Source organism: Bos taurus, chromosome 15, assembly GCF_002263795.3.
Source record: "Bos taurus isolate L1 Dominette 01449 registration number 42190680 breed Hereford chromosome 15, ARS-UCD2.0, whole genome shotgun sequence".
NCBI lineage: Eukaryota > Metazoa > Chordata > Mammalia > Artiodactyla > Bovidae > Bos > Bos taurus.
Window position 1 is genome coordinate 83,628,052 of NC_037342.1, and position 26,320 is coordinate 83,654,371.

The following is a 26,320-nucleotide window of genomic DNA, read 5'->3' on the forward strand; positions in this document are numbered from 1 at the left end:
ACTGCCTTGGAGACAGGCTGGGACACGGGCCTTTTGTGGTGTTTGTACCTGGACCAGCATCTGGAGCAACAGATACAAACGAGCTGTGGCACGGGACGAAACGTGACTGCGGGCGGGTGGAGCGAATCATCCACGAGGTACAGAAAGGCCACGATCCAGCTGCCGCTTCTGAGGTGCTGGGCGCAAAAGCGGGGTCCCTGCACACAGCACCACCAAGGAGGGGAGCGCCTGCTCCCCACACCCAGCCCACCCTGGACCAGCCCCCCAGGGAGGAGCCCCCTGTCACTGCTCTGGCTCCCCGAGCTGCAGCAGGGGCCCCGGTGGGCTCCCCGACCCCTCCTCTGGCCTCTGGTCCATTCCCGCGGATTAAAGAGCCCAGGGTCGGTGTCGCCTTGAACACACAGGACTGATTTGTTTGTGCATTTTTGCTGTTCCACTTCCTCAGCCGGGGCAGACATCTCCGAGACAGGGGCCACTGAAGCCTCCCCAGCACCCAAAACAGTGCTCCGCACACAGCGAACCCAAACGCTGTCGATCCCGTCTGGATGAACGGACGCTATTGAGTCAGATCTTGCTTTTCAGTCGCCCAGAGGCTGAGCTGCAAAGTGGCCTTTGGGAACCGCCCAGGCCAGCACTGCAGCCGGTGTCGCCCCGGCAAACACACAGGCCCCCAGTGCCCGGATGTGCCTTTCTGGGTCGGCCTTGACTGACCGTCCCGACTCGGACCCATTTTCCTTTCTCGCTTTCCAAGGACAAGGATTTTCTTCTTTTTTTAATTTATTTTTTAATTGAAGGCTTATTGCTTTACAGAACGGTGCTTGTTTCTGCCGAACAGCAGCATGAATCAGCCACAGGTATATACGTGCCCCTCACGGACAGCAGTTTTCCGCGTTCTTTTCGTCCGGGGCTAAGATGACGCTCACTTACTCCCAGGAGTCCCCCATGCTCCCACCACTCATGGTTTCTTGGCTCCAGACTCTGGCAGCTTGACATGGAAACTGGGCTCCTCGTCCTCTCCTCGCTTCTCGTCCACGCCTGTCTCTGCGGGGGACAGCAGGAGAGTCCTGGGAGAGGAGGAGGTCAGCAGGACCCTGTTCTTTAAGGAACACGTGTTTTGTTGTGTTTTCTGCACACCCGGCAGGAGGAAGTTGGCCTGTGCAGGTTACCATTGCGGGTATTAGGTACGATCTGCCCACACGCCACTGTTTACAGCCCCATTGGCCGGGTCACTGAACTGTAGCCTCCCTGCCCAGTGATGTGAGAATTTCATGTTCTGCTTAGGGTCAAGAGCAATCAAGCATTCTGCAAAGGAGTATCTTGAAGGCACCTCTTGCTACTCTTTTAAAAACCCGAAGTCTTGGCTCCTCAGCAAACACGTCTGGAGCAGCAGCAGCTCTGCAGTACAGTCCTGGTATCACTAAATCCTGATGAAGGAAATGTGTTCTTAACCCAGGAGTAGGGTGCGTCCACAGGTCTGTAGTTCTCAGCAGGTTAAGGGGTAAGGATTTCTTCTGTAGCACTGAGTTATTCACATTTTCCCCCATAAATAAAAACAAAGGACACAGGGCTGGCCTAAGGATTTCATGGTTTTTATAGCCCATCTGGAAAAAAAAAGGAGAATCTGGTACTGTTTAAATAGCTTAAGGATGCCCTGGTGTTTAGTGGACTGTGCTATTTATTCATTTATTACTTTTGCAATAATTTGTGTGACTCCTAGCTCACTTAAACAATATATTTGTTTATTTGGCTCGGCCAAATTTTAGTTGCTGCTTGTGGGATCTAGCTCCCCGACCAAGGATCAGACCCGGGCCCCTTTTATCCAGAGCATGGATTTCTCGCCACTGGATCAGCAGGGAAGCCCCAAGGACTGTGCTATTTGCTGCTCAGCAGCATCACCAGGAACCAGGGCAGGTGGGGCGTCTGGGACGTACCTGCATAGGCGGAAGGGGGCCTCACCTGTGACACCTTCCCCGTGTGTCTTGAGGGCCGTCTCTCATTCCAATTATACCAACACACTTTTATCAAAGACTTAACACCTATCAGGCAATTTTATGTCTTAAAAACAGTGGATAGAAGACACTGGCTTTGGGGAGTGTGCTCAGGGGGAGAGACTGCGCCCTGGAGACTTGAGGCTGGCTCCGGCCCTGGGCCAGCCCAGCCACCCCTCCCACTGCCCCAGGTCTTTCAACTTCCTGTTTGTCTCTTCCTTTCTGTCTCTCCTGGGTTTACCTTTCTCTAGCTGACAAATATTTGCTTGATGCTGGAAAAAAACTCTTCAAAGTAAATGCGCTTGTCCTTGTTCCAGAAGTAACACCTCACTGTGTTCCAGCAGCTTTCAATGTGCAGAGCTGCGCGCAAGTGCAGCATACAGGTTCAAAACATGCAGCGCCGTGTGTGCCCGCGTGTGCATTTTCTAGACTCTGGTGCTGTGGAAAACATCAGCCTCCCTAGACACGTTTCATATTTTCTTTCAGTAAACTCTGAATTTTGTTCTTGGGATGAGTTGGGTTTGTGATTGCTAGAAAGCATAAATTTGCCCTAATATCATACAACTTCCTTTGTGACATAATTCTGTGCCAAAATAAGACTTTTATTCGTCTTTTCCTAAAATGTGAGGTTTATCTGGACTTTTTTAAAATTAAAAAATTGAAAGTGGTAGGAGTGAGGACCAGAACAAGACCTGTGGACCCAAAGGAGGAGGATATTTTGGTTGGCCCCTCGCACCCGTCCCCATGCCATACAAGTGTGTGCCAGACACACTTGTCTAAAGAAAATCCACAATGCTGTAGCTTTTCACATGATCAGTTCAGTCGCTCAGTCGCGTCCGACTCTTTGCGACCCCATGAACCGCAGCACGCCAGGCCTCCCTGTCCATCACCAACTCCCAGAGTTTACTCAAACTCATGTCCATCGAGTCGGTGATGCCATCCAGCCATCTCATCCTCTGTCGTCCCCTTCTCCTCCTGCCTTCAATCTTTCCCAGCATCAGGGTCTTTTCCAATGAGTCAGTTCTTCACATCAGGTGGCCAAAGTATTGGAGTTTCAGCTTCAGCATCAGTCCTTCCAACGAATATTCAGGACTGATTTCCTTTAGGATGGACTGGTTGGATCTCCTTGCATGTAGTTCAAGGGACTCTCAAGAGTCTTCTCCAACACCACAGTTCAAAGCATCAGTTCTTCGGTGCTCAGCTTTCTTTATAGTCCAACTCTCACATCCATATGTGACTACTGGAAAAACATAGCCTTGACTAGACGGACCTTTGTTTTTAATATGCTGTCTAATATGCTGGTCATAACTTTCCTTCTAAGGAGCAAGCGTCTTTTAATTTCATGGCTGCAGTCACCATCCGCAGTGATTTTGGAGCCCAGGAAAATAAAGTCAGCCACTGTTTCCACTGTTTCCCCATCTATTTCCCATGAAGTGATGGGACCAGATGCCATGATCTTAGTTTTCTGAATGTTGAGCTTTAAGCCAACTTTTTCAGTCTCCTCTTTCACTTTCATCAAGAGGCTCCTTAGTTCTTCTTCACTTTCTGCCATAAGGGTGGTGTCATCTGCATATCTGAGGGTATTGATATTTCTCCCAGCAATCTTGATTCCAGCTTGTGCTTTTCTTCCAGCCCAGCGTTTCTCGTGATGTACTCTGCATAGAAGTTAAATAAGCAGGGTGACAATATATGGCCTTGACGTACTCCTTTTCCTATTTGGAACCAGTCTGTTGTTCCATGTCCAGTTCTAACTGTTGCTTCCTGATCTGTATACAGGTTTCTCAAGAGGCAGGTCAGGTGGTCTGGTATTCCCATCTCTTTCAGAATTTTCTACAGTTTGTTGTGATCCACACAGTCAAAGGCTTTGGCATAGCCAATAAAGCAGAAATAAATGTTTTTCTGGAATTCTCTTGCTTTTTCGATGATCCAGAGGAAAGTGAAAGAGGAGAGTGAAAAAGTTGGCTTAAAATTCAACATTCAGGAAACAAAGATCATGGCATCCGGTCCCATCTCTTCATGGCAAATAGATGGGGAAACAATGGAAACAGTGAGAGACTTTATTTTGGGGGGCTCCAAAAATCACTGCAGATGGTGACTGCAGCCATGAAATTAAAAGACATTTAAATTAAAGAAATTAAATAAATAAAAGACAATTAAATTAAAGAAATTAAAAGAAATTAAGATTACTCCTTGGAAGAAACCTAGACAGAATATTAAAAACCAGAGACATTACTTTGCTAACAAAGGTCCATCTAGTCAAGGCTATGTTTTTCCAGTAGTCACATATGGATGTGAGAGTTGGACTATAAAGAAAGCTGAGCACCGAAGAACTGATGCTTTGAACTGTGGTGTTGGAGAAGACTCTTGAGAGTCCCTTGAACTACATGCAAGGAGATCCAACCAGTCCATCCTAAAGGAAATCAGTCCTGAATATTCATTGGAAGGACTGATGCTGAAGCTGAAACTCCAATACTTTGGCCACCTGATGTGAAGAACTGACTCATTGGAAAAGACCCTGATGCTGGGAAAGATTGAAGGCAGGAGGAGAAGGGGACGACAGAGGATGAGATGGCTGGATGGCATCACCGACTCGATGGACATGAGTTTGAGTGAACTCTGGGAGTTGGTGATGTACAGGGAGGCCTGGCGTGCTGCGGTTCATGGGGTCACAAAGAGTTGGACACGACTGAGCGACTGCACTGAACTGAACTTTCAAGAGGCTCTTTAGTTCTTCTTTGTTTTCTGCCTTAACGGTGGTGTCATCTGCATATCTGAGGTTATTGATATTTCTCCCTGCAATCTTGATTCCGGCTTGTGCTTCCTCCAGCCCAGCATTCCGCATGATGTACTCTGCATATGAGTTAAATAAGCAGGGTGACAATATGCAGCTGTGAGGTACTCCTTCCCCAGTTGGGCTTCCCTGGTGGCTCAGCTGGTGAAGAATCCGCCTGCAATGCAGGAGACCTGGGTTCGATCCCTGGGTTGGGAAGGTGCCCTGGAGAAGGGAGCGGCTACTCACTCCAGTATTCTTGCTTGGAGAATTCCATGGACTGTATAGTCTACGGGGTCACAAGGACTTGGACACGACTGAGACTTTCACTTTCACATGACAAGTCACTATTTAAAAAGCTTTTCTCCTCAGCATTTGAACTGCTTTAAAATACTGCGTTGGCTTTGGAAGCACCTTTCGCACCTGCTCGCCCGTTCAGCGCGCCGGGGGTGACTTCAGCCGCGTGTTCAAGTGTGCAGGGGTTGCGCAGCGCGCGCCCAGGCGGTCAGCTCCTGTTTGCACATCTCCAGCCGCAAAGTGTCTCTGCCACTCAGAGCGCCTCTCAGGGCCAGGCCGCCGGGAGGGGATGGGGCGCCGGGCGGGGATGGGACGCCGGGAGCCGGGGCTGAGGACCGGAAACCGCGGACGCCGCCGCCCCTCCCCCGAGGCCGCGCGGTGGGGCGGGGCCTCGGGGGCCGGGCCTCAGGCTGCAGCCAGTGAGCACCGGCGGGCCGGGAGCGCGGCGGCTTGTTGCCCCGGCGACCGGCGCGCGGCCCCGCCCCCGCCGAGCCTCCGGGTCCGGTTCGGACTCCGGCGCGGGTGGCTCAAGCGCAGCGGACGCGCGATGCCCAAGTGGAGTGTGCGGCGGAGGCCCAGCCTCCTTCTCGGCGCGGTGTTGCTGATCGTGTGCCTCCCGGTACTCCGCAGGTGAGCTGACGCCGCGTCCCGCGCACCTGCGCCCGAGCCCGGAGCCGGCCCGGAGCCCCCCAGGGCAGTCCCCACGGGGCGGCCCCCTGGCCCCGTCCGACAGGAGCGCTGGCGCCCGGCCCCTCTGCGCCCCCGGCGCCCAGGCGCTGCACTCCCGGCCCCGGCGTCTGCGCCCAGTCGGGGCTCCCCACCCTCCAGCGCAGGGGTCCGCGCCGAACTGGCCATGAGACCCCTCTCCGAGGTGCCCAGCGTGCGCGTCCCGAGTCCTCCTGCCGAGCCCCAGGTCCCCTGCTTTTCTCCGAGGTCCCCACATTTCCTGCCAAACGAGCTGCGAGGCTGGTCAGCCTGGCTGAGGTCAGAGCTCCAGCTCCGTAAGGTCCATTTGCCCGGCCCAGAGCGGTCCCCAGGTCTCTGTCCCGCGGGTCCTCCAAGCTCCTTAGTCTGGGTGTGGTTGCTCCGTTCTCGGGATGCGTCTTCCGCTCGCCTACCAGCACCAGCTCACCCGCTCCCACTCCCCATTCCCTTATAACATGTTATCTGGGGGTGCGTTTGGGGATAGAATGCTTTACCCACCACTTGTGCGCGTGCCTGAGCCTAGAATTTTCCTACCGACTTTGTTTATAGGATTTTACAGCTGTGACCCTATCTCTCAGGTCGATGCCTGGAACTTTCCATATTCAAAACGTCCAGTGTGCGGGAAGTCAGGCAGGGACGCTGGTGCTGAAGCTGAAGGCTGAGCCAGTGGACCTCCAGCAGGCGCGCCACCCTCATCTGTTGCTTCTCTCTGTGTCTTTGACACTTCTCTGGACTTCCTCTGGGAGACAGCGATGTTTGAGAGGGAAAGAACTCTTTCCCTTTGCGTCTTTCCAAGTCTGAGGTGACACCTTTGTTTCGGAGACAACGAGGTGTCAGGATTGTTTGGGAAAAGGAAATGCTTTTCTGGGGCTCAGAAAACATCAGGGCGTCTCATTTCCCCAGCTGCTCCCAAGACTTTTCCATCCTGCCTGTGATCTCTCCCCTTCCTCTTTGAGGACTGGTCCAGGCCCTTGGAGGCACAGGGCTGACGCAAACTCCAGAGCAATCCCTCCAGGCAGAGGCGGCAGGAGCCTCCGACATACACCCAGGTATCCAGGAGACCACACCCCAGGGAGAAAAGCCCGCTGCATGGGAGGGGCACACGCTTGGATGCTGGAGGTCAGAGAGGCAGCGGCCCTCGCGGGGGGCCCAGACAGGTCACGGGGACGGGGATGGCTGTGAGGGGCTTGAGATGGGCCAGGCAGTGCCCCTGACAGTCCCCAGGAGGAGGCGCGAGAAGAGGGCAGGTGCTTGTTGGGGTCTGGAGGGAGAGGAGGTAAAGAAGCCGGGCTCTCACGGGCGAGGGAACGTGTGCGCGTCTGGCGGCAGGAAGGGTCGGGTCCATGGAGCAGCCGGGGACGAAGGGCGCGGCTCCTGCCCTGGCAGTGGTGTGGCGCGTTTAGGAAGGACATGGCTTTCCTGCTGCGCCTTCTTTCTCGGCAGGCGAGACGGAGGCCGGAGAAGCTCATGCTGGGTCAGGGCTGCCTCTTAGGCCCTCCAGAACACTTGTCTCCTGATATCTTCCGAGCTGTGTCTCATGGGCACCTTCTGCTCAGGTCCTTCCATCCCGCTTGGGCTGGACACCAAGGCCTGCGTCTGGAGGCCAGAGCCAGGTCCCTCCCCTGCCTGATGCCCCTGTGGCCAGGTCATCAGCCGAGTGGGGCCTCTCCCAGCTGTTGTTGGGAACGTGGGCGCAGCCCCCAAAGCAGAGGTCATTCGGGGACAGGCAGCAGAGCGGGGAGCTCCAGGTCAGAGGCGGGTGTGGTGGTGGGGGGAGGGGCTGCTTGGCTGCAGCCTTTTTTTTCCCCATAAACTTTTACCTGGATTGGTTCACGGTCAACCACTGCTGTTTACTGACATCGTATCCAAGAAATAAGAGGACCGAGGTGACTTTTGAGGAAGATTTCAACCTTTGGTTTTTTAGCTTGAACATTGGTCTTAAAAAATCCCTTGATGGCGGTACAGTCGTCGTGTAGCCAGCTGCACGGGCAGCAGGTGCGTCTGCTGGGCTCTGACACGTGCGCCCTCCGTGGAGCGGCCTCCGCAGCTCTGACAGAGTGGGGTCCACCAGCCCCGGAAGCTCACTGCTGCCCCTGTGCCCCGCGCTCGCATCTCCCCGAGAACGCTCACATGTTGCGTTTGGCCTCAGACACCAGCTGGCATCCTCTCAAGCTTACAGAGGTGTAATCCTCTGCCTTGGCTGACAGTTTCCGCTTGGCATGTTACTTGGGGTCCAGGGTGTGCATACTGGGTGAACCTCGGCTCCAAACCTCCCCGTCTCCACAAGCACAAGAATGCCTGCCTGGTATGACGAGGGCGTGGTTCCCATTCAGGACTTTCCCTCAGAATCTGCGCCTCACTGATTAGCCCCCCCGAGAGCTCTGCGTCTCTCTAAGCTAGAGGTCAGCTGCACAGTCGGCAGGGCCAGAGCCGCGGCAGGCTGCCTGCATCACTTCCCGAGGGAGGTCATCTTTGCTGCTCCCCGCCCTGCTGGGGTCTGGGTTCCCGAAGCTCGCTCCTCCCCTGGGAGGGAGAGGAGAAGGACCTCTCGGGCGCCCCGGGGACACGAGTCATAGCCTTGGAACCAGGCCGCTCTCTTTGGTCTCTTCTGAGGGCGTGAGTGCCGGACCGTGTCCTTCTGGGCCTCTGTGAGGTCACGGGATTTATGGACTTCCTCTGTTCTGGACGCTGCTCTCCGTGGGGCCCGAGTCATCGCCGCTGGAATGCTCCAGCTCTCATGTTCTGGCAGCGAAGCTCTCAGCCCATGGGAGTGTCACCCCTGACACACGTGGGGAAGGGGGGGGCAGGTGTCTGAGACCCTGTGCTAGAGGAGAGGGTGGGTGCTAAGGTTCTGTGATCGGAGGACCGGGGTCTCAGCAGGTGCGTGGACGCTGAGGGTCAGTGATCGGGGGACTGGGGTGCCCCAGAGACCAGCCCTGAGGCTTCCAGAGCCTCGGCCCCCCAAATATCAGGACTTCGGCCGAGGAGTCCTCTCCTCTTGGAAGGAGCTGGCGAAGTAAACAGGCTTCTTTCCATGATGCGACCCCAGGCCTGTCCTGTCACCTGGAATGCTATTATGGTGAAGCAGCAGGAGACGCCGGGGCTCAGAGACCCTCTCGGGACACGTGGGGCCTGAGGGCACCAGGCCCCCATCCAGCCCCCAGCAGTGGGGGCTTGTTTCCTGCTCACCACTCACTTTTATGTTTGCTTAAATCAATTGGTCTGGCTATCAGAGGCCATGTTGAGAGTCCCCCTCGTGTGGTGCCTCTCCTGGACGACAGGGCGGTGGATTCTTAGAGGCTCGTGGTAAGAGAGTGGACACTTCTCGACAGGGGTCTGTGGGAGACCCTTGGTTAATGCCCCCTGCTCCCGCCCCCGCCTCCCGCGATGGTTGGTGGGGCTGTTCCTTTCAGGAACAGCTTGTGTTGTTGTTCTTACACAGGTTATTTTGTGACTAGGTCATCTAGGAAGAAGGATGAAGTCTTCACATAAAGTAAAGGGGAAAATGAGGTCCCTGGGCTCCCATCTCCCCGCCCAGAGGCGGCCCCCATCGCGGCAATGCTCAGGGGTGTCCCGTGTGTACAGAGACGGCTATAGGCGGCTCTCTGTCCAGTTATTTAAACCACCCCCTCCTGAAAGACATCCACGGCTGCAAACCAGGCTGCAGTGAACATCTGTTGGCGATATTTCTGTACTAGAGTCTCTGACTCTATGAGGCGCTCATTTTAAGTCTTGATCGACATTTACAGTAAGTAAATAGCAGATTCTCTTTCTGTTGGATCAGCCTGAGCTCTGTAGTCTGAGGGGCAAATTGGCTGATCTGTGTGTCGAGTCTGTGTCCTCTAAGAGCTGACCCAGCTCTCGTCGGTCTCAGGAGGTGAGTCCCACGGGGTGGACCTTGAAAGCAGTCTATTTAGGCTGCACTTGTTCGCTGCAACCCTTTTATTCTGACTCCTCGAGCCTGAGATCCGAGTCTTGTCATGGGGGCACCTGGAGGCTTGCTCACAGAGCTTTCCCTTCTTGGTACTTCCTCTGTTGATGCTGCCAGTGGGAACGTTCCCCAAAGTGAGAGCATGGTGTCCCGTGGCGTCTGATCACTTCCTGCTGTTCTTGTGTGCTTGAATCTGAATGAGGAGTGTAACTGCACGACGGGGTCTTGGGGTCTCCTCTAGTAGATGCTCGTTCACATACTAACTCCTGCGGGCTTTAGACAGGGCTGCCGCCTGGCCTGCGGGGCCTGGGTGTTCAGCCAACCCTGCCCACCAGGTCCTTCCCACGGGGATGGGCAGGGGTGCCAGAAGCAGTGGGCACAGGCCTGTGGATGCTGCCCGATGGACGGAAGGCCCAGCCCTCTGGAAACAGTTAATGCCTCTCCCAGCAAAGCAGGAGCCAAGGCCTGGCGCACACGGCCAAGGAGCGCGTCCGCGAAGCTGGGCCAGACTCGGGACAGAGCTGCAGCTCTCAGGGCTCACCCGTTGATGCAGGAGCCACTCTTCCAGGGTAGGGTGTCAGAGGCGCTGGCCAGGAACGGGGACCAGGTGGATCCCTCCCCAGGCCCCCAGCACCCCCGACTGAGGGAGGCGTGCACAGAGCTGAAGCCTGGTGAGACCCCAAGGCCCCAGGTGGGCGGTTCTGGAGACGGGGTGGCTGATGAAGCTGGGCCTCAGGAGCGTGTGGCCACATCCGTCTTCAGAGTGATGAGGAGAAGCATGTATTTCAGTCCAGAGTGTGAGGTGTCTTCCTCGTGTCCGTCTGGGTGACGGCCTCAGGCACGGCCATGTGGACCGGCGGTGTGTTTTCACGGTGAGCAGCTTTAGAGCGAAGCCCTGGACACAGACTCAGTGGAGCCTCCCGAGCGGGCACCGGTGTGCGTTATGTGCGGAGCAGGACTCCCTCCCGCCTGGGCCAGCCGGGACTCCTGCTCTGGGGGTGGGAGGACTGTTCCCGCAGGCTCCCAGCTCACGTGCCAGCCTGTCCGCTTGTCAGCCCGTCGCTGGGTGAGCCTCCCTGGACCTGCTGGCTGCAGGTGCCGCTGGCCGCAGGCCCTGGCACTGACTGTGTCGTCTCTGCTGGGCGTGGGGTGCTGGCCCGTCCAGGTCTGGACGTGCGTACGGAGGACAGAGGGCAAGGAGGCGGCCGTGCCTGCAGGCAGCCTGCCAGCCCCGCTCAGCCCCAGGCTGGCGCAGTGTCCGCCCCACCCATGGGGACCCACTCAACTTCTGTCGGGACGTTTCAGACCGATCCCAACCGCCTCGTTCAAGGAGGTGGTGGGATCAGCCGTCTCCCTCTCTGAGAGTGGGGAGTGCTTTGGGGCTCATCTCACAGGAGGAGCTGGTTGGCCAGCCACCGCACACCTGTCTGTTTCCCTGACGCCTCCGCTCAGCCGGCACGTGTGACCACGTCCAGGAACGGGTAGCCTGCGCCCTGTCTCAGGCCCTCGAGCTGCAGCGGGGTGAGGCTCAGGCAGGCCCCTGCCCCAGCCCGCCCCACCCCGGGGAGGCCTGCCAGGGGTCCTGACGCGTGTCCTCTGCCAGGAGCCCCTCCATAGCCGTCAGTCAGGGCCCAGGCCAGCCGCCCAGGTCATTCCGGGACCAAAAGCCTGCTCGTCCTACAACAGAGAGGTGACCGGAATCCAGAAGAGAGCGTAGGTGGGAGCTCTCGCTGGAAGGAAGGCAGCAGCCCTGGTCTCCTCGGAAAGTGTCATCAGGGCACGTCCCTGGTGGTCTGGTGGCTGAGACTCTGCCCTCAGTGCAGGGGGCCCAGGTCTAGCCCTGGTCAGGGAACAGGATCCTGCATGTGGCAACTGAATGTTCTGCGTGCCACGTTGAAAACTGAAGATCCCATGTGCCACTGCAAAGCCCCAGAGCAGCCCAACAAATAAATCTTTTTTTTTTTAAGTTTCATCAGGAATGAACTGCTCACGGGATAGCAGCAGGAAGTAGGGGTTTCCTGGGGTTGTGGGCTCCGAGCTCACAGTCCTCTGTCAGAAGGCCCTGCCACAAGCCCTGGTGCCTTGCTCGATCGTGGCTTGTCAGCTGCGCGGCCAGAGGTGGTTGTTAGTGTTACAAGCAGCAGCGCTGATGATCATCGTCTGTATTAATAACTATTTACGTTGGTGTTTATGGGGCTCTGACATGCATCACCTCGTTCTCTCACAGTCAATTCCTTGGAGAAACCCAGCATTTATTTTCCTGGTGCAGCCATCCCTGTTATTAGTGTACTGAGGACTCGTTAGTTACCTACCAGAGAGTCTTCCTTGGAGAAACCCGGCGTTTATCACCCTGGGTTTCCTTGTGCAGCCATCCCTATTATTAGTTTATTGAGGACTCGTTAGTTACCTACCAGAAAGTCCTCAGGCAGCTGCTTCTCCAGCATTCGGCCTTCAATAGCAGCTGCAGTTTTGCTGTTTTCAGTGTTGATTTTACCCCTCTTAATGAGCACCAAGAGGAAGGTTTTTTAATCTCCAAAATCATAGGATCTAGAGAGACGGGTAAGGAGAAGCCCCACCCCGGAGGAGGCTCTGCAGACGTGTATCAGAGGATACGCTGCAGGCTGCTCTCAGGTCTACCCCGGGGAATGGTCACAGTGCAGACTCAGACTCAGTAGGTCCCAGTAGGGCCTGCGTGTCTGCGTTTCTAACGAGCTCCAGGTGTAGGACCTGCAGGGGAAGGCAGTCCTGGAGACAGACGTGCCCAATGACTTGTCATCCCCTGGGGTGCAGACCACGGAGTGTGTGTTTCTGCCGGGACTGTGTTGGGACAAGGGCTCACAGAGACCCCACCTGCACCCCTGTACCTGCTGAGTGGGGGAGGCCCTCACAGCTTTTGGGGAGATGGGGTTGTGAACAGAAGTTATGTCAGTGACTTGGGGAACTCCAGGAGCTTTTCTGTTGAAGTTCTGGCCAGTGATCAGGGATTGCTTCTTGGTGGGATGATTGCTCAGTGGGGTGTCTGTATGTGTGTGTGTGTGTTTGTATGTGTATTTGTGCATTCACCGCTGGACGGTCAGTGATCAGTGTGCCTGTTGTGAAGCAGAGAATCTGCATGCAGCTCTGCGTGTCCTTGCCTGGGTGAGCGCAGGGCGGTCGTCTGAGGCTTGAAGGCTACGGAAGCCTGTGCACCACCGGGGAAGATGTGGTCAGAACGCAGGAGCCCGTGCTCGGCTGTGGGTGAGCTGGAGGCCTCCCACGAGCAGCAGGAGCTAGCGCAGAGCCAGGTGTGGCCCGGGAGCCAGGTGGGGGCGGGAGGCGGCCTGGGGGTGACCATGGAGCTCACAGGCCTCCTTGTGCCGTGCTGGGGCTCACACTCCAGGGCAGGTGGGCAGGGTCCTGCAAGGCCCAGGTGGAGAGTGTGTCCAGGTTTGAGGACCCTGCTGTCTGCCATCACAACGTTGCTGAGCCCCGAGCAGCACAGACTGTGTGTAGACGGATGGTGGGTTATCAGTAAAATTATGGATGTCGAAATGTCAAATTCAATATAACTGTTTTATGTCCCTAAGTACTCTTCGTTTGATTTTTTCCAACCATTCACAAATGTGAAAACCGTTCTCAGCTGGCAGACTGCACGCAGGCACAAGGTGGGGAGGGGGTGGAGTCTGGCGTTTGCAAACCCTTGGCTTCAGACAGCAGCCCAGCGGACAGTGCTTTCACCATGAAATGGACAACTGAAATAAGATGGCTTGGCACAACGTCCAGCACATTACATATAGTGAAATGCTGAATTAAATGGAGAAGGCAATGGCAGCCCACTCCGGTACTCTTACCTGGAAAATCCCATGGACGGAGGAGCCTGGTAGGCTGCAGTCCATGGGGTCGTGAAGAATTGGACACGACTGAGAGACTTCACTTTCACTTTTCACTTTCATGCATTGGAGAAGGAAATGAAAACCCACTCCAGTGTTCTTGCCTGGAGAATCCCAGGGACAGGGGAGCCTGATGGGCTGCTGTCTATGGGGTCCCACATGACTGAAGCGACTCAGCAGCAGCAGCAGCTGAATTAAATGGGAAAGATTGGGATTGTTCATATCAGGGACACAGAAAACCCACTGAAGCTATTCTGTTTGCAAAGCATGTTAAAATGAATTGATTTCAAACAGCGAGAAGATGCTTTTGTTGCTTGTGAGATAGCTCTTTAACAAGTCGTCGTTAAGCCCTTCCCTGCGTGCCTCACAGGACAGCATGCCTCGAGGCTCGTGAGGGCCGCCTTGTCACAGGCTCTTTCGTTGCAGTTCCCTGGTGTCCGACCCTCATGCAGCCCTTGTGAGCACTTACGACAGATGATGGCCCCAGGTGCTGGGGCAGGGCTGTGCCACGGAGCCAGGGTCCCCAGCCCTCAGTGACAGCACCACCCAGGGGAGGGCCAGGGCTCAGGGTCGCCAGCCCTCAGGGGCGGCACCGCCCCGGGGAGGGCCAGGGCTCAGGGTCCCCTGCCCTCAGGGGCGGCACCGCCCAGGGGAGGGCCAGGGCTCAGGGTCGCCAGCCCTCAGGGGCGGCACCGCCCCGGGGAGGGCCAGGGCTCAGGGTCCCCTGCCCTCAGGGGCGGCACCGCCCAGGGGAGGGCCAGGGCTCAGGGTCCCCAGCCCTCAGGGACGGCACTGCCCCGGGGAGGGCCAGGGCTCATGTGCAGACTCTCCTCTCAAAGATACTGCTTTTGTTTCCACGTCCCCAAGCAGGTGGTCATTTGGGAAATGTATTTTGAAATTTGATTTTAAGTCACTCGGAACGTGAAACTTTTTGGGGAAGGAGCCACTGATGGGTTCTCAGTTGCCCACAGATGACCATTTCCCGGTCTCCAAGTGTGCTCCTCCCCCATGCCGCGGCGCCCATAGCTGTGTCTTCACATCCGTGACTGTAGCTCTACGCTGTAGGCTCGTTTGTACCTGTCTGCTTAGGTTCTACATCACAAGCAATGCCATGTGTCTGTCCTGGATTTACTTTCCTCAGTATGAACTGTCTAGGTCCGTCTGTGTTGCTGCAAATGGCACTATTTTGTTCTTTTTTGGCTAAGTAATATTCCTTTGTACCACATCTTTATCCTTTCATCTGCCGAGGGACATCTAGGTGGCTTCCATGTCCTGGCTGTTGTAAATTGCGCTGCAGTGAACGTAGGGGTGCGTGTCTTTCTGAATTATAGGGCTTCCGTGATAGCTCAGCTGGTAAAGAATCTGCCTGCAGTGCAGGAGACCCCGGTGCACTCCCTGGGTTGGGAAGATCCCCTGGAGAAGGGAGAGTACCGGCTCCAGTGTTCTTGGGCTTCCCTTGTGGCTCAGCTGGTAAGGAATTACGGTCCTACAGATACATGCCCAGGAGTGGGGTTGCCAGATCACACGGTAGCTCTGTTTCTAGACTTCGAGGGGCTCTCCAGACTGTCCACAGTGGCTGTCCCTGCCACTGCCTCTTGTGTCTCGCTTCCGCAGACGTGCAGTGACTGTCATTGCGGGGGAGACATCTCCGTTTCTGCCCCGGTCTCAGGAGGACCAGGTGTGGGACCAGCCGGGTCTGCACCGCTGAGGAGCACGGGCTGCGGCAATGGTCCACACTGCCTGCTCTGTGGCTCGTCAGACCTGAGCCCGTGGTGTGGAGCGGGGGGAGAGGTGGCCTCTACACATGCCTGCGGCCGGAGAGGCTCGGGCGGGCAAGGCTGTGCCTCAGCCAGCGCTGGTTGTCACGTGCCTCTTTCAACCCGAGTTTGAGTTTAGCTTCTGTTTGAAGATAAATGCGAAGACCAGAGACGCCTAGGGGCCTTTTCACAGCAGGGCCAAGGCAGCCCTGACCACTCCCCTCCTCCCGGGACGGGCTGGAGGGGAGATGGGGTGGGGTTCTGTGTCGCGTGAGGGCCCCCTACCCGCCCCGCCAGCCCTCCGACTGCCGGGGGCACATTCTATGGACTCACCTTCCTGGCAGCCCCCTGGTGGGCGCTCCCCGTCCAGACGCCCCTCGGCCACACCCCCTCCTCAGGAATGTGAGCCTTGGACGCTCGGTCCCTGAGCAGACGCTGTTCCTAACTGGTCCCTCTCTTCAGGTATCTGCACCGCCAGCCTGGGGGCTGTGACCTTGAGGTGACCCCGAGGTACCTGTCAAGTAGCTGCTGCTTTGATGTGTGTCCGGTGGCCGCTGTAGGAAGCCCCGTCCGCCCCGAGTCCTCTCGGTCCCAGCACCAAAAGGCAGCTTCTCTGCCCTTAGACCCCTGCCCGCGTGCACCCCGACCTCCCTTCTGAGCGCAGCCCCGCGTTGAAAGCCGTCTTGTCTGTTCCTCGTCTTGTCTGTTCCTCGCTGGCTGGGTGTGAGCACCGCTAGGCGCGTGAGCTGCGTGGCGGCCTCGAGTCTAGCGTCGGGCACCGTCCGGGGGCTGGAGGCGGAGGCGGGGGCCCGGCTGCCCACACCCCACGCGCCCGGCTGGCAGGCCGGCTCTGAGGCCCTGTCTCCCGCAGGCTGGACTGGAGCGGCCTCGGCGCTTCGTTGTGGCGGCGCCGGCACCTGGGGCTGCGTGCCGATGGCCAGAACTTCAAGCTGGAGAACTCGGCCTTCTGGATCTTCGGGGGCTCCGTCCACTACTTCCGGGTGCCCCGGGCCTACTGGAGGGACCGGCTCCTGAAGCTGCGGGCCTGCGGCCTCAACACGCTGACCACGTGAGCGCCGCCCCGCGCCCCGCGCCTCTCACCTGGCCCGGCTTCGGGCCGCGGGTCTAAGGGGGAGCAGCCCGGTCCCCCGTGGGTCTAAGAGAGGAGACCGGGCCCCCCCGCGGGTCTCTAAGGGGGAGGAGCCCGGCCCTCGTGGGTACAGGAGAGGAGCCCGGCTTCCCGCGGGCCTCTAAAGGGGAGCAGCCCAGCACCCCCGGGGGTCTAAGGAAGGAGCCCCCCTTGCCGGGGTGTGTGTGGACTTTCCCAGCACACCTGTCTCCATATCGCTTTCTGGAACCGTCTTCAGAAGCTGGGGCTTCCATCCTGGAACAAGCGCAGGGTCAGCTCGCGGTGGCCACTGGCCTCTGTGCTGATCGGGGAATCAGTTACCACGTGTGCTCGGTTGGGAAAAAAATCTTGATCATTTTGTGGATGTCTTTTTCAGCATTTCCAACAGATATTTGGACCCAAGTCTATGAAACCAAGTGCATGATCAGGCTGGGTTATGAAAACTTCAGGCAAAAATGTGTGATTACAAGTCAAGGACGTGGGTTTTCTTGGTAGTTTATGAACCGATTTTGAAATCAGTTCTAAGGACAGTTACGGGGTGTTCTGAGCCATGACATCATAGTTGAACAAAGTATGTGATTTTCCAGGAAGGTTACCTAGCGGCATCCATTTATTTCTGGTCCTGGGGGCACATGCTCCTGTTACAGGGCTCCTGATGGGCTGAGCATTTTGCATTTTAAGAGCAGGAGAGTCTGAGCTCTTGAGTCTGAGGTGGAAGCAGGAAGCCACCTGTTCACCTTTGCAATCAGGGGCCTTCCCCCAGAGGCTGCTGTGGGTGGCATCCAGGAGAGGGGCAGCGGGGACTCAGAGGCAGCCCCTTAAGGAACTTACATTTCCTGATACTCTCTTCAGGGTAAGAACCTCCGTCTGTGACAGGGTTTGGGACTCTGAGTACTGCATTAGAGTGGTGCTGATGAGTAGGACTCCTTTTTACCCTACTTTTGTTGCCGACCAGGGTTCTAGGACTCTAATCAGTAGGCACTGACCAGAGGCCAGAGGAGGGTCGCAGGAGAGGGTGTACCTGGGGGGAGCAAGAGCAGAAACGGGGGCTCCTCCCGGGGGTGGGGATGTCTGGGGGGCTGGCGTGGGGACGAGGTGGTCCGCCACTTGGTGATGCTGCGTGGAGGGGTGCTGCATGGACCCTGCTTTTGCCCCCGCACCTGGGAAATGGCAGCTGGGTTCTGGGTCTTCCTGTGTCTTGGCTGCACTTTGCCCCACGTGTGTGCGGTTGTTTGGTCTCTTATAGTTACTCTGTATTTTGTTGCTGTATTTTGTGTTTGTCCAGGCGCAGGCACCTCGGCAAGGGTTCCAGGTCTTAGCCTGCCTCACTTTTAACTGCTTTGCCCATAAAGTTACTTCTTTCTCTGGTGAAGATACAGGATGATGGAGAAGGGGGAGGGAGGGATGCCCCCCATCTCCTGGCCCTCTGCCCTTCTCCGGGGGGCAGCGTTGGGGGGAGGGCTTGCCCTGCTTCTGCAAGCTCCCCGGTCTCTCCAGTTTTTCTCCATTCCAGCCCTGACGCTGCTTAGACGGCATACCTGAGAAATCCATCTTCAGCCGTCATGAGGGTTTTAGGGACGGAGGTGCTGGTCTGGGAGACAGAGTGGAGAACCACTGGGGGCCTCACGCCTGTCACCCTCTTCCCTGCCACAGCTACGTCCCATGGAACCTCCACGAGCCGGAGAGAGGCACATTCGACTTCTCTGGGAACCTGGACCTGGAGTAGGTTCTGTGACCCGGCTGGGGTGGGGCTGGGGGTCTGAGGGGCGGGGACCCATGGGCCATCTGGGCAGAGGGGGCCGCGGGGGGAGCCTGTGCTGGCCCCACGCCCTCCATCACGACCCCGCCACCCCCAGGCCGGGCCTGTCCCCCAAGCACAGTCCTGCAGTCCCTCCCCAGAGTGGCCGCGCTGACATCCCAGGCTGGGGCCCCGGCGGTGACCCCGGGGGGGTGGGGGAGGGCGTCTCTGCTCTGCAGGGGGCGTCCTGCCCTCAGCATCCCCAGCCCCCCAGGGAGGGCTGGGCAGGTGAGGGTAGGGGCCCCTGGGCCTTGTTCCCCCCGGCTCCGAGTCCTGAGAGTGGGTTACTCCAACCCCCCAGGGCCTTCATCCTGCTGGCAGCAGAGGTGGGGCTGTGGGTGATCCTGCGTCCAGGCCCCTACATCTGCAGCGAGGTGGACCTCGGGGGCCTGCCCAGGTGAGCGGGGCTGGGCCTCGGCTGTGGCTGGGGGTGCCCTGTGCGCTCGTGTGAGTGCTGAGCACCCCGTGGGCTGATGCTGCTGCCTACATGAACGTTTCACCCTGTGCTGAGGCTCTTTTTCAGAATAAGTGGCCCCCAAAGGGCAGCCTCGTCAGTGACGTCACAGTTGCTGTCCTCGTCAGATTCCATGTGGCTCTGTGCCGCAGGCGCGGGCGGCCGTTCTCAGGCGCCGGGCCCTGCTGTGGGGCTCGGCCTCGGTCCGGTCCCGCCCGCTCCAGACGAGCCTCACTTTCTGAAAAATGGAAGAAGTCAAACCCACCCTCCTGTTCCTTAGGTGTGCTACGAAGCATTTGTTTTTAAGGGCAAGCATTTTGATAACGTAGAGGAGAAACACGCAGTTTTAGTTTTATCTTTTGCCTTCAGATCTCAGGCCCTGATGAGCTGTCTTGGGATGGGGTCTCCAGAGAAGTCAGAACCGTGCCTGTGGTTGGCTCAGGAGTCGGGCAGGATTACTTGGAGCCAGGGCCAGCCCTGGTCCCAGGTGTTACTACCACTAGTAACATTCCAGCAGAAGGGTTTCCTGTTGACAGGGTCCATGCCTGTCAATCCTGGGGGCTGAGAGAAGGGGTCTGGCTGCTAGTCTGTTCTAGCTGCTAGCTCCCTCTCCCGGGTCCGCCCCCCAGAGGGTAGCGGGCTGGTCCCATGTGCCGCCTTCTGCTGTGCAAAGGCCTCACTCTCATCTCCAGGGCAACCAGGCCCGCCCCACTGCCCAGACCCCTTCTGTCGCTGGGCCTTCAGCTCGGCGAGGGGCCCTGAGGCTCACACAGCCAGAGCAGCCTTGTCCCTCCTCCCCGCGGCTTAGAAACCCTGTGTCAGCGGTGCCCAGTTAAGTCTGAGCTCTGAAGCCCTCAGGCCGCCCTGCACCCCCGCTCAGGTCCTAGGCGGGCATTCTCAGGAGGTAGAGCTGACCGTGCTGCTAACAGAGGGAGTCCTAGCGGGGACCAGAGACCAGAGCTTTCCCTGTGACGGACGCGGGCGTCGGGCCCCAGGGGGCCGTCTCTCCACGGTCACCCAGTGACCTGACCCAGTGATGGCTTTCTCAGCCTGTTCAGTTCTTCTGGACCAGGATGCGAGAAGCACTGGGGCCTTCTGCAGGAAAACATAAACGTTCCTCAGAATCTGTATGAGAAGGAAAACACCTTGGCTGCGGTTCTGGAAGTGGTGCTCCGTGCTTACCTGTGGGGTGAACACCACGGGCAGGCCAGGGCAGGGTTAGCCTTCTTTGTCTCCAGCTCCTCCTCCCTCTCCCCTCTCCCATCCCCCCCACCCTTCCCCCACTCCCCCACACTTTCCCCTCCCGCTGCTCCCCCTCCCCCACCCCTCCCCCTTCGGCCCAGGGGCAGGGTTAACCTTGTCTCCAGGGTACCCCCCTCCCTCCCCCTCCTCCCTCCCCCAACCCATCCCCCCTTCCCCCTCCCCCCACACCCCAGGTGGAGCTCTGGATGCTGAGGAGCCCGTTCAGATGGGGAGCAGCTGGACCAGAGAGAGGAGACCAGACCCCTTCTCTTGGCCCCCAGGATTGCTTTTTCTGCTGATAGCAGAAGGCGACCCCTGTGTCCTCCAGTCCTAGTGATCCCTGACCCCTTTCTCTTCGTCCCTCTTTGATGAGATGTTGTGTAAAGTCTTGAGACATGGGCCTTGGCTTCAATGAAAGCTTTGGTCCCTCTGACTGGCAGCCAGACACCTGGCCATGACTCAGAACTAGAATGGCCAGTGGTGCTGGGTCCTCGGGGAGAAAGCAGGTTCTGGCCCGCGCCAGCGTCTGCCCTGCGTCCTGACTGGCCTCCAGGGTCACCCCTGGGCTCCCTGAAGCTGCTTCCTTTCAGCCATCATCCTGCTCAGAGCAAACCCCCAGATGGTGAAACTAATCACCCTCCCCTTTTCATTCAAGCTGGTTACTCCGAGACCCTGACATGAGGCTGAGAACAACGTACAAGGGCTTCACGGAGGCAGTGGACCTTTATTTTGACCACCTGATGCTCAGGGTGGTGCCGCTCCAGGTAAAAGAGCAGACTGGGCCTGTCCTCCGCGCCCCGCACCGGTGCCGCAGCCCAGTCAGGCTCTCAGCTCACGGCGCTTCCCGCGGCCGCCACCCTCCTCCGCGGCGGCCTGCCTGGTGCTGCGCTGCCGGGGCCTATGCTCCGAAGGCCGGCGCAGTGCGGGCGGGCGCGGGGCTGCGGCGCCGGGTGCTGGGGGACGGCTCGTCCGTCCCGTCCCGCAGTGCAGGGCCCAGCTCCGCTGGAGAGGCGCCCCTGGGACAGCCCCTCGCCTGTGAAGAGGGGGCCTTCTCCTTATAGTCTCCACTGATGGCGTCCCGAGTCCATCCCTCGGCTCCCAAAGGGCGCTGCACGGTGCGGGCTTATCATTCAAAACGGGCGTCTTAAAATGCATTTGGGCCAGAAAGTGTCTTAATGTGGCATCTAATAATTGGAACCAATGAAAAAGCAGGAATGCAAATAAACTCTTGCTTCTGTAAAAGCAAGAAGTGTGACACTGAGAAATTAGCACAGTTAAAAAATTAGTTCATTGATAAAAACGGCTGTGAGTCAATGGTTTGGGATATTCACAGCACATAGATCAAAGGAACTGCTGGTCCTATGTAGGGCCGGCAAGTTAAACACAGGAGACCCCCGTTACATGTGAACTTCAGATAAACAAGAAATACATTTTTTAAGTATACATATGTCCTGAATATTGCATGGGGCAGTTACATTAAAAAATTCATTGCTTATTTAAAAATTATTTGTTGTAAGTTCAAGCATTATAACTGGATGTCTTGTATTTTTACTTACTAAATCTGGCAGCCTCAGTCATGAAAGAAGCAAGAAGCTAGGAAAATTCTTAGTCTAGATTTTTGCAAGGAAGATGGGCTTGCCAAGACGATTCAGTAAGCTGTCGTAGGCTGGGCAGCAGAGGTGGGGGTGGGGCTGAGGGCCGGTGGCTGTGCTGGGATGTGACCCAGAATCCTTCTTAAGCACAGAAAGGTCATACCTAATCCAGGACAGTTTTTTCTGGGTGCTGTGCTTAGGCGCTTAGTCGTGTCCGACTCTTTGTGACACCATGGACAGTTGCCCCCCAGGCTCCTCTGTCCATGGGGATTCTCTAGGCAAGAATACTTGCCGGGAGCCAGCGAGAGGCACTCCACTCATGACAAAGGTCATGAGGAAGGAGGCTCGGCATATGCAAAGGCGGGATCGAGCCTCAGGAGACCCCCTGGATATTCTTGAGCATCTACCCCCCAAAAAACAGAGTCTGCCTACTTTATTGCTTTGTGCTCTCACCTCTGACTTTACCGGGGGCTGTCCCCCACCACCATCTTGCTCTCTCTGACAAAGAGTTAACTTACAGCTCCAATTAATAAAGTTCCTGGGCATTAGGAGTGTTTAAATCTAAATCCCTCAGATGGCTCTCTAACTCACCTGACAAGTTTACCCGGACTCCTACAGCTATGCATACGATTGTTTACAGTCTCCCAGCCTCGAGAGGCACGGGAAGCTTAAGATATTCAAATAGCTTAGAGCCTCTCAGAGAGTTAGAAACTGTCAGAATAAACTAGTAAAGGATTTCATTGATGAGCCAGTGCTTGCTGCCAAGTTTCCACATCCCCTGTATTGTATCCTTGAATGTATATTAATTAATATAGTTGGTATGTAGAAAAACTAAGTAGTGGCCTTGGTGCTAGCAACGTTAGACCCTTAAGGTAATAAATTCTTTCCTTTGTTGTAAACCCATTACACATCCGCCCTATAGGAATGCAATTTTATCTAACACCTTCGGAGGATGGCGCCAAACCTTAGAATAATTACTCTTAGAGAAAATAAGTCTTATGGTTGACAAACCTTTGTCAAGAGTCATAAAATGTTAATCAGCCTTCTGGCCAGAAGTTGATGTAAATCACCTAAACCATTTGTATATGATAAATTTGCAGGAAAGAAACCCTAGTTTTTGATAAGGATCAAAGACTGCTGACTTTGCATCCCCTATTATCCTCTATGTGTAACTTAGGGTATAAAAACCCCTGTTGAACATAAAGCTACAGGCCTTGCTCACCAAAGCTTGGTCTCCCCATGTCATTCTTTCTTCTCAATTTCCAGCTGAGTCTCCATCTGGAGCGGGGAGGTCCTCTGCGACCATTTATTTGCCTGGGCTTCTAAGACCCACTCGAGAAGGTGTCTAAGGTAGGGCACCTTCCGCTATTCGAGAGGGCGCCTGCGGCCTCCGTGGTCAGAGCTAACCTGGTGTCACAGGTTATATTGATTTTCCGCGTAACCAAGCTACTCAGCCTCTTTTCTCCACTGAATTTTCCTACTGAGCTATCCTCATTCTATTACTCTTTATATCTTTGATGAATATTTAAATAGTCGCCAGCGCCGTCTCCCCTTGGAATACCCTGGATCAGCCGGGGCTGGACCTCGGCCAATACTGGAGTGGGTTGCCATGCCCTCCTCCATGGGGTACAGATATCTGTTTGGGTCCGCTTTCACTTCCTTTGGATATACACCCAGAAGTGGTTTTGCTGGGTCACATGGTTTTTCTGTGTTTAAAGTTTTGAGGAAAAGTTAAGTGTTCCACAACACACCATTTTACATCCTCATGGACAATGCACAGAATTCTGATTTCTTGACACCCTGGCCCACAGTTGCTGTTTTCTGTCTGTTTCATAAAAGCCATCCTAATGGATGTAAAGTGGTATCTCACTGTGGTTTTGATTTGAATTACTTAATAATTAGTGATGTGGAGTATTTTTTCATGTCCTTACTGTCCATGTATATATCTTCCTTGGAGAAATGTTTATTCCAATTCTTTGCCCATTTGTTAGTTGGTCTGTGTGTTTTTGTGGTTGTAGGAGTTCTTTCTTCAGTGTCTATCAGTATCTTATCAAATGTATGTCTTGTAAATATCTTCTCCCGCTCTGAGGGTGTTCACTCTGAGGGTGTTCGTAAGTCCAGTGCGTCTCGTTTTTCCCTGTGGTGCCTGTGCTTCAGGTAAATCGTTGCCAACTCCAATTTCACGACGCTTCTCCCCTGTGGCGCCTTCTTAGAGTTTCATGGTGTTGCTCTCCCATTCCGGTTTATGGTCTCCTCTGAGTTAAGCATTTCAGCTGGTGTGCATAACGTAAGGCTCCAGCTTTGTTTTCTGCATGTGCATATCCAGTTTTCTTGCCATCATTTGTTGAGAAAAATGACTGTCCTTTCCCCATTGAATAGGTTTTGCCACCCTTGGAGAAAATCCTTTGACCATACGTGTGAGTTTATTTCTGGGCTCTCTATTCTATTCCATTGGTCTATATATTTGTCTTGAGGCCAGGACCACACGTTTTGATTACCGTAGCTGTGTGGTAAGTTTTGAAGTCAGAAAGTGTGAGACCTCTAACTTTGTTCTTTTTTTCCAGCGTTGTTTTGAGTATTTAGAGTCTCTTGAGATTCCATGTGGATTTTATGATGCCTTTTTCTGTTTGTTTTAAAACACTGGCATTTTGACAAGGATTGCATTGACTGTGTAGGTTACTTTGAGTAGTAGTGACATCTTAATAATAGTAAATCTTTCAGTCTATGAACACAGGGTACCTTTCCATTATTGGCATCTTCTTTCTTTTGCCAACACTTTGTAGGTTTCAGTGTGTAAGATTTACCTCCTTGATTAAATTTATTGCTAAATATTTAAATCTTCATGATGCTATTGTATGTAGAAGTTTTCACTGATAGTGCATAGAAACCATTGAATTCTTTGTGCATTGGCTTCATATCCTGCGGATTTGCTGTTTTGGTCACTAGAACTAACAGGTTTGTATCTGTATGTAATCTTCATGGTTTTCTACTCATAAGATCATATTGTGTGCAAACAAGAGATAATTTTGCATCTTCCTTTCCAACTTGGATGACTTATTTCACTCTTTTTTTCCTAATTGCTCTAGCTAACACTCTCTATACCTTGTTGAATAGAAGTGGTAAAGGCAGGAATCTTGTCTCAATCTTAATCTCAGAGGAAAAGGTTTCAGTGAGTATGAGGCTGGCTGTGGGCTGTTCACATTATAGCCTTTTTAAAGGTGAGATAGTTTCCTTATATTAGTAATTTGTTGAGTATTTTTATTATGAAATCATGCTGAATTTTTGAAATGCTTTTTTACAACATCATTTGAGGTAATTGTGTTTTGTTTTTTTTTTTAACCTTCATTTCATTAATGTGGTATATAACATTGATTTTATTGAATCGTCCTTATATTCAGGAATAAACTCCACATTTTCATGGTGTATAATCTTTTTAGTATGCTGCTGAATTTGATTTTTTTAGTATTATGCTTAAGATTTTTGCATCAATATTCATGAGGGATATTGGTCTGTAGTTTTCTTTCCCTGTTAACTCTTCTGGCTTTGGTAAATAGAGTAAATTTGGAAGTGTTCCCTTTTTTCAAACTGTTTAGAATTTGAGAAAGATTGGTGTAAATTTCCTCACTAGTTGTAAATCTGTTCAGATGTTTCTTTTTTCACAATTCAGTCTTGGCCTGTTGTGTGTTTCTACTTGAGTCTTTTCTTACTGTAACTAAAGGTTTGTCAATCTTATTAATCTTTTCAGAGAACCAAGAAAAGATTGGTTGCTTTTTCCCTATTGTTTTTCTAATCTTCTCTTTTCCCCCTGCTCATATTTCTTATTTCCTTCCTTCTGTTCCCTTTGAGTTTAGTTTCTTCTTTTCCAGTTGCTTAAGACGAAAAGTTAGGTTACTGACTTGAGATCTTTCTTCTATTTTAAAGTGTTTATAGTGCCTCCACTGTATCTCACAAGTTTGTATGTTGTGTTTTTATTTTAATTTGTCTCAAGATATTCTCTAGGTTTCCTGAGATTTCTTCGAGTCACTGATTAACACTGATTAAACCGTTCACAGTCTTGTGACTTTTCCAGTTCCTTTTTGTTGTTGGGTTCTACTTTCATCTTTTCTGTAATGGAAATGATACTTTATATGATTTCAGCTTTAAATTTTGTTAAAGCGTGCCGTATGGCCCGGCCTGCGGTTTGTCCTGGAGAGTGGTCCACGTGCATCTGAGGGCAGTGTGTTGTGCTGCTGGTGGGTGGGGTGTTCTGTACACACAGGTCCGGTCTCACTTGTCTGCAGTGTTGTTCAAGTCTTCTGTGTCCTTCTTGATCTTCTGTCTGGTTATCCTACTGAAAATGGAGTATTGAAGTCGTGTACTGTTTTTATAGAGTTGCATTTCTCCCTTTAATTCTGCCAATATTTACTTTGGAGCTCTGTGTTTGGTGCATATATGTTTATAATTATTGCCCCCTCTATTTTGACCCTTTTATTGTTGTGCAAATATGAATATCTATACACCTGTGTACACTAAATAATGTCTTTCTTTCTCCCTTCTAACAGTTTATGCCTTAAAGTCCGTGTTGCTTGTTACTATGGTCACCCCCGCTCTCTTCTGGTTACTATTTGCACAGAATATCTTTTTCCGTATTTTCTCTTTCAACCCATGTATGTCCACAGACCTAACATGAGCGTCTTGTAGACAGCCTATAGTTAGGTATTGCTTTTTTATGCATTCTGAAAATCTGTCTTTTGATTGGGGAGTTTAATACATTTATATTTAAAGTAATTACTGATAGGGATGCACTTA

General features: G+C 54.2%; 1 protein-coding gene across 1 annotated transcript in view; it reads left to right on the forward strand.

The window, feature by feature from the left end:
- The first annotated feature begins 5,307 nt into the window (after positions 1-5,307).
- GLB1L2 (galactosidase beta 1 like 2) overlaps positions 5,308-26,320 on the forward strand; it is a 39,881-nt gene continuing 18,868 nt past the window's right edge. Inside the window, exons 1-5 of the mRNA XM_005216620.4 lie at positions 5,308-5,685; positions 16,189-16,386; positions 18,100-18,168; positions 18,546-18,641; positions 20,596-20,704. Coding sequence (XP_005216677.2) covers positions 5,345-5,685; positions 16,189-16,386; positions 18,100-18,168; positions 18,546-18,641; positions 20,596-20,704 — 813 coding nt within the window. The 5' untranslated portion in view covers positions 5,308-5,344. The remainder of the gene's footprint in view (positions 5,686-16,188; positions 16,387-18,099; positions 18,169-18,545; positions 18,642-20,595; positions 20,705-26,320) is intronic.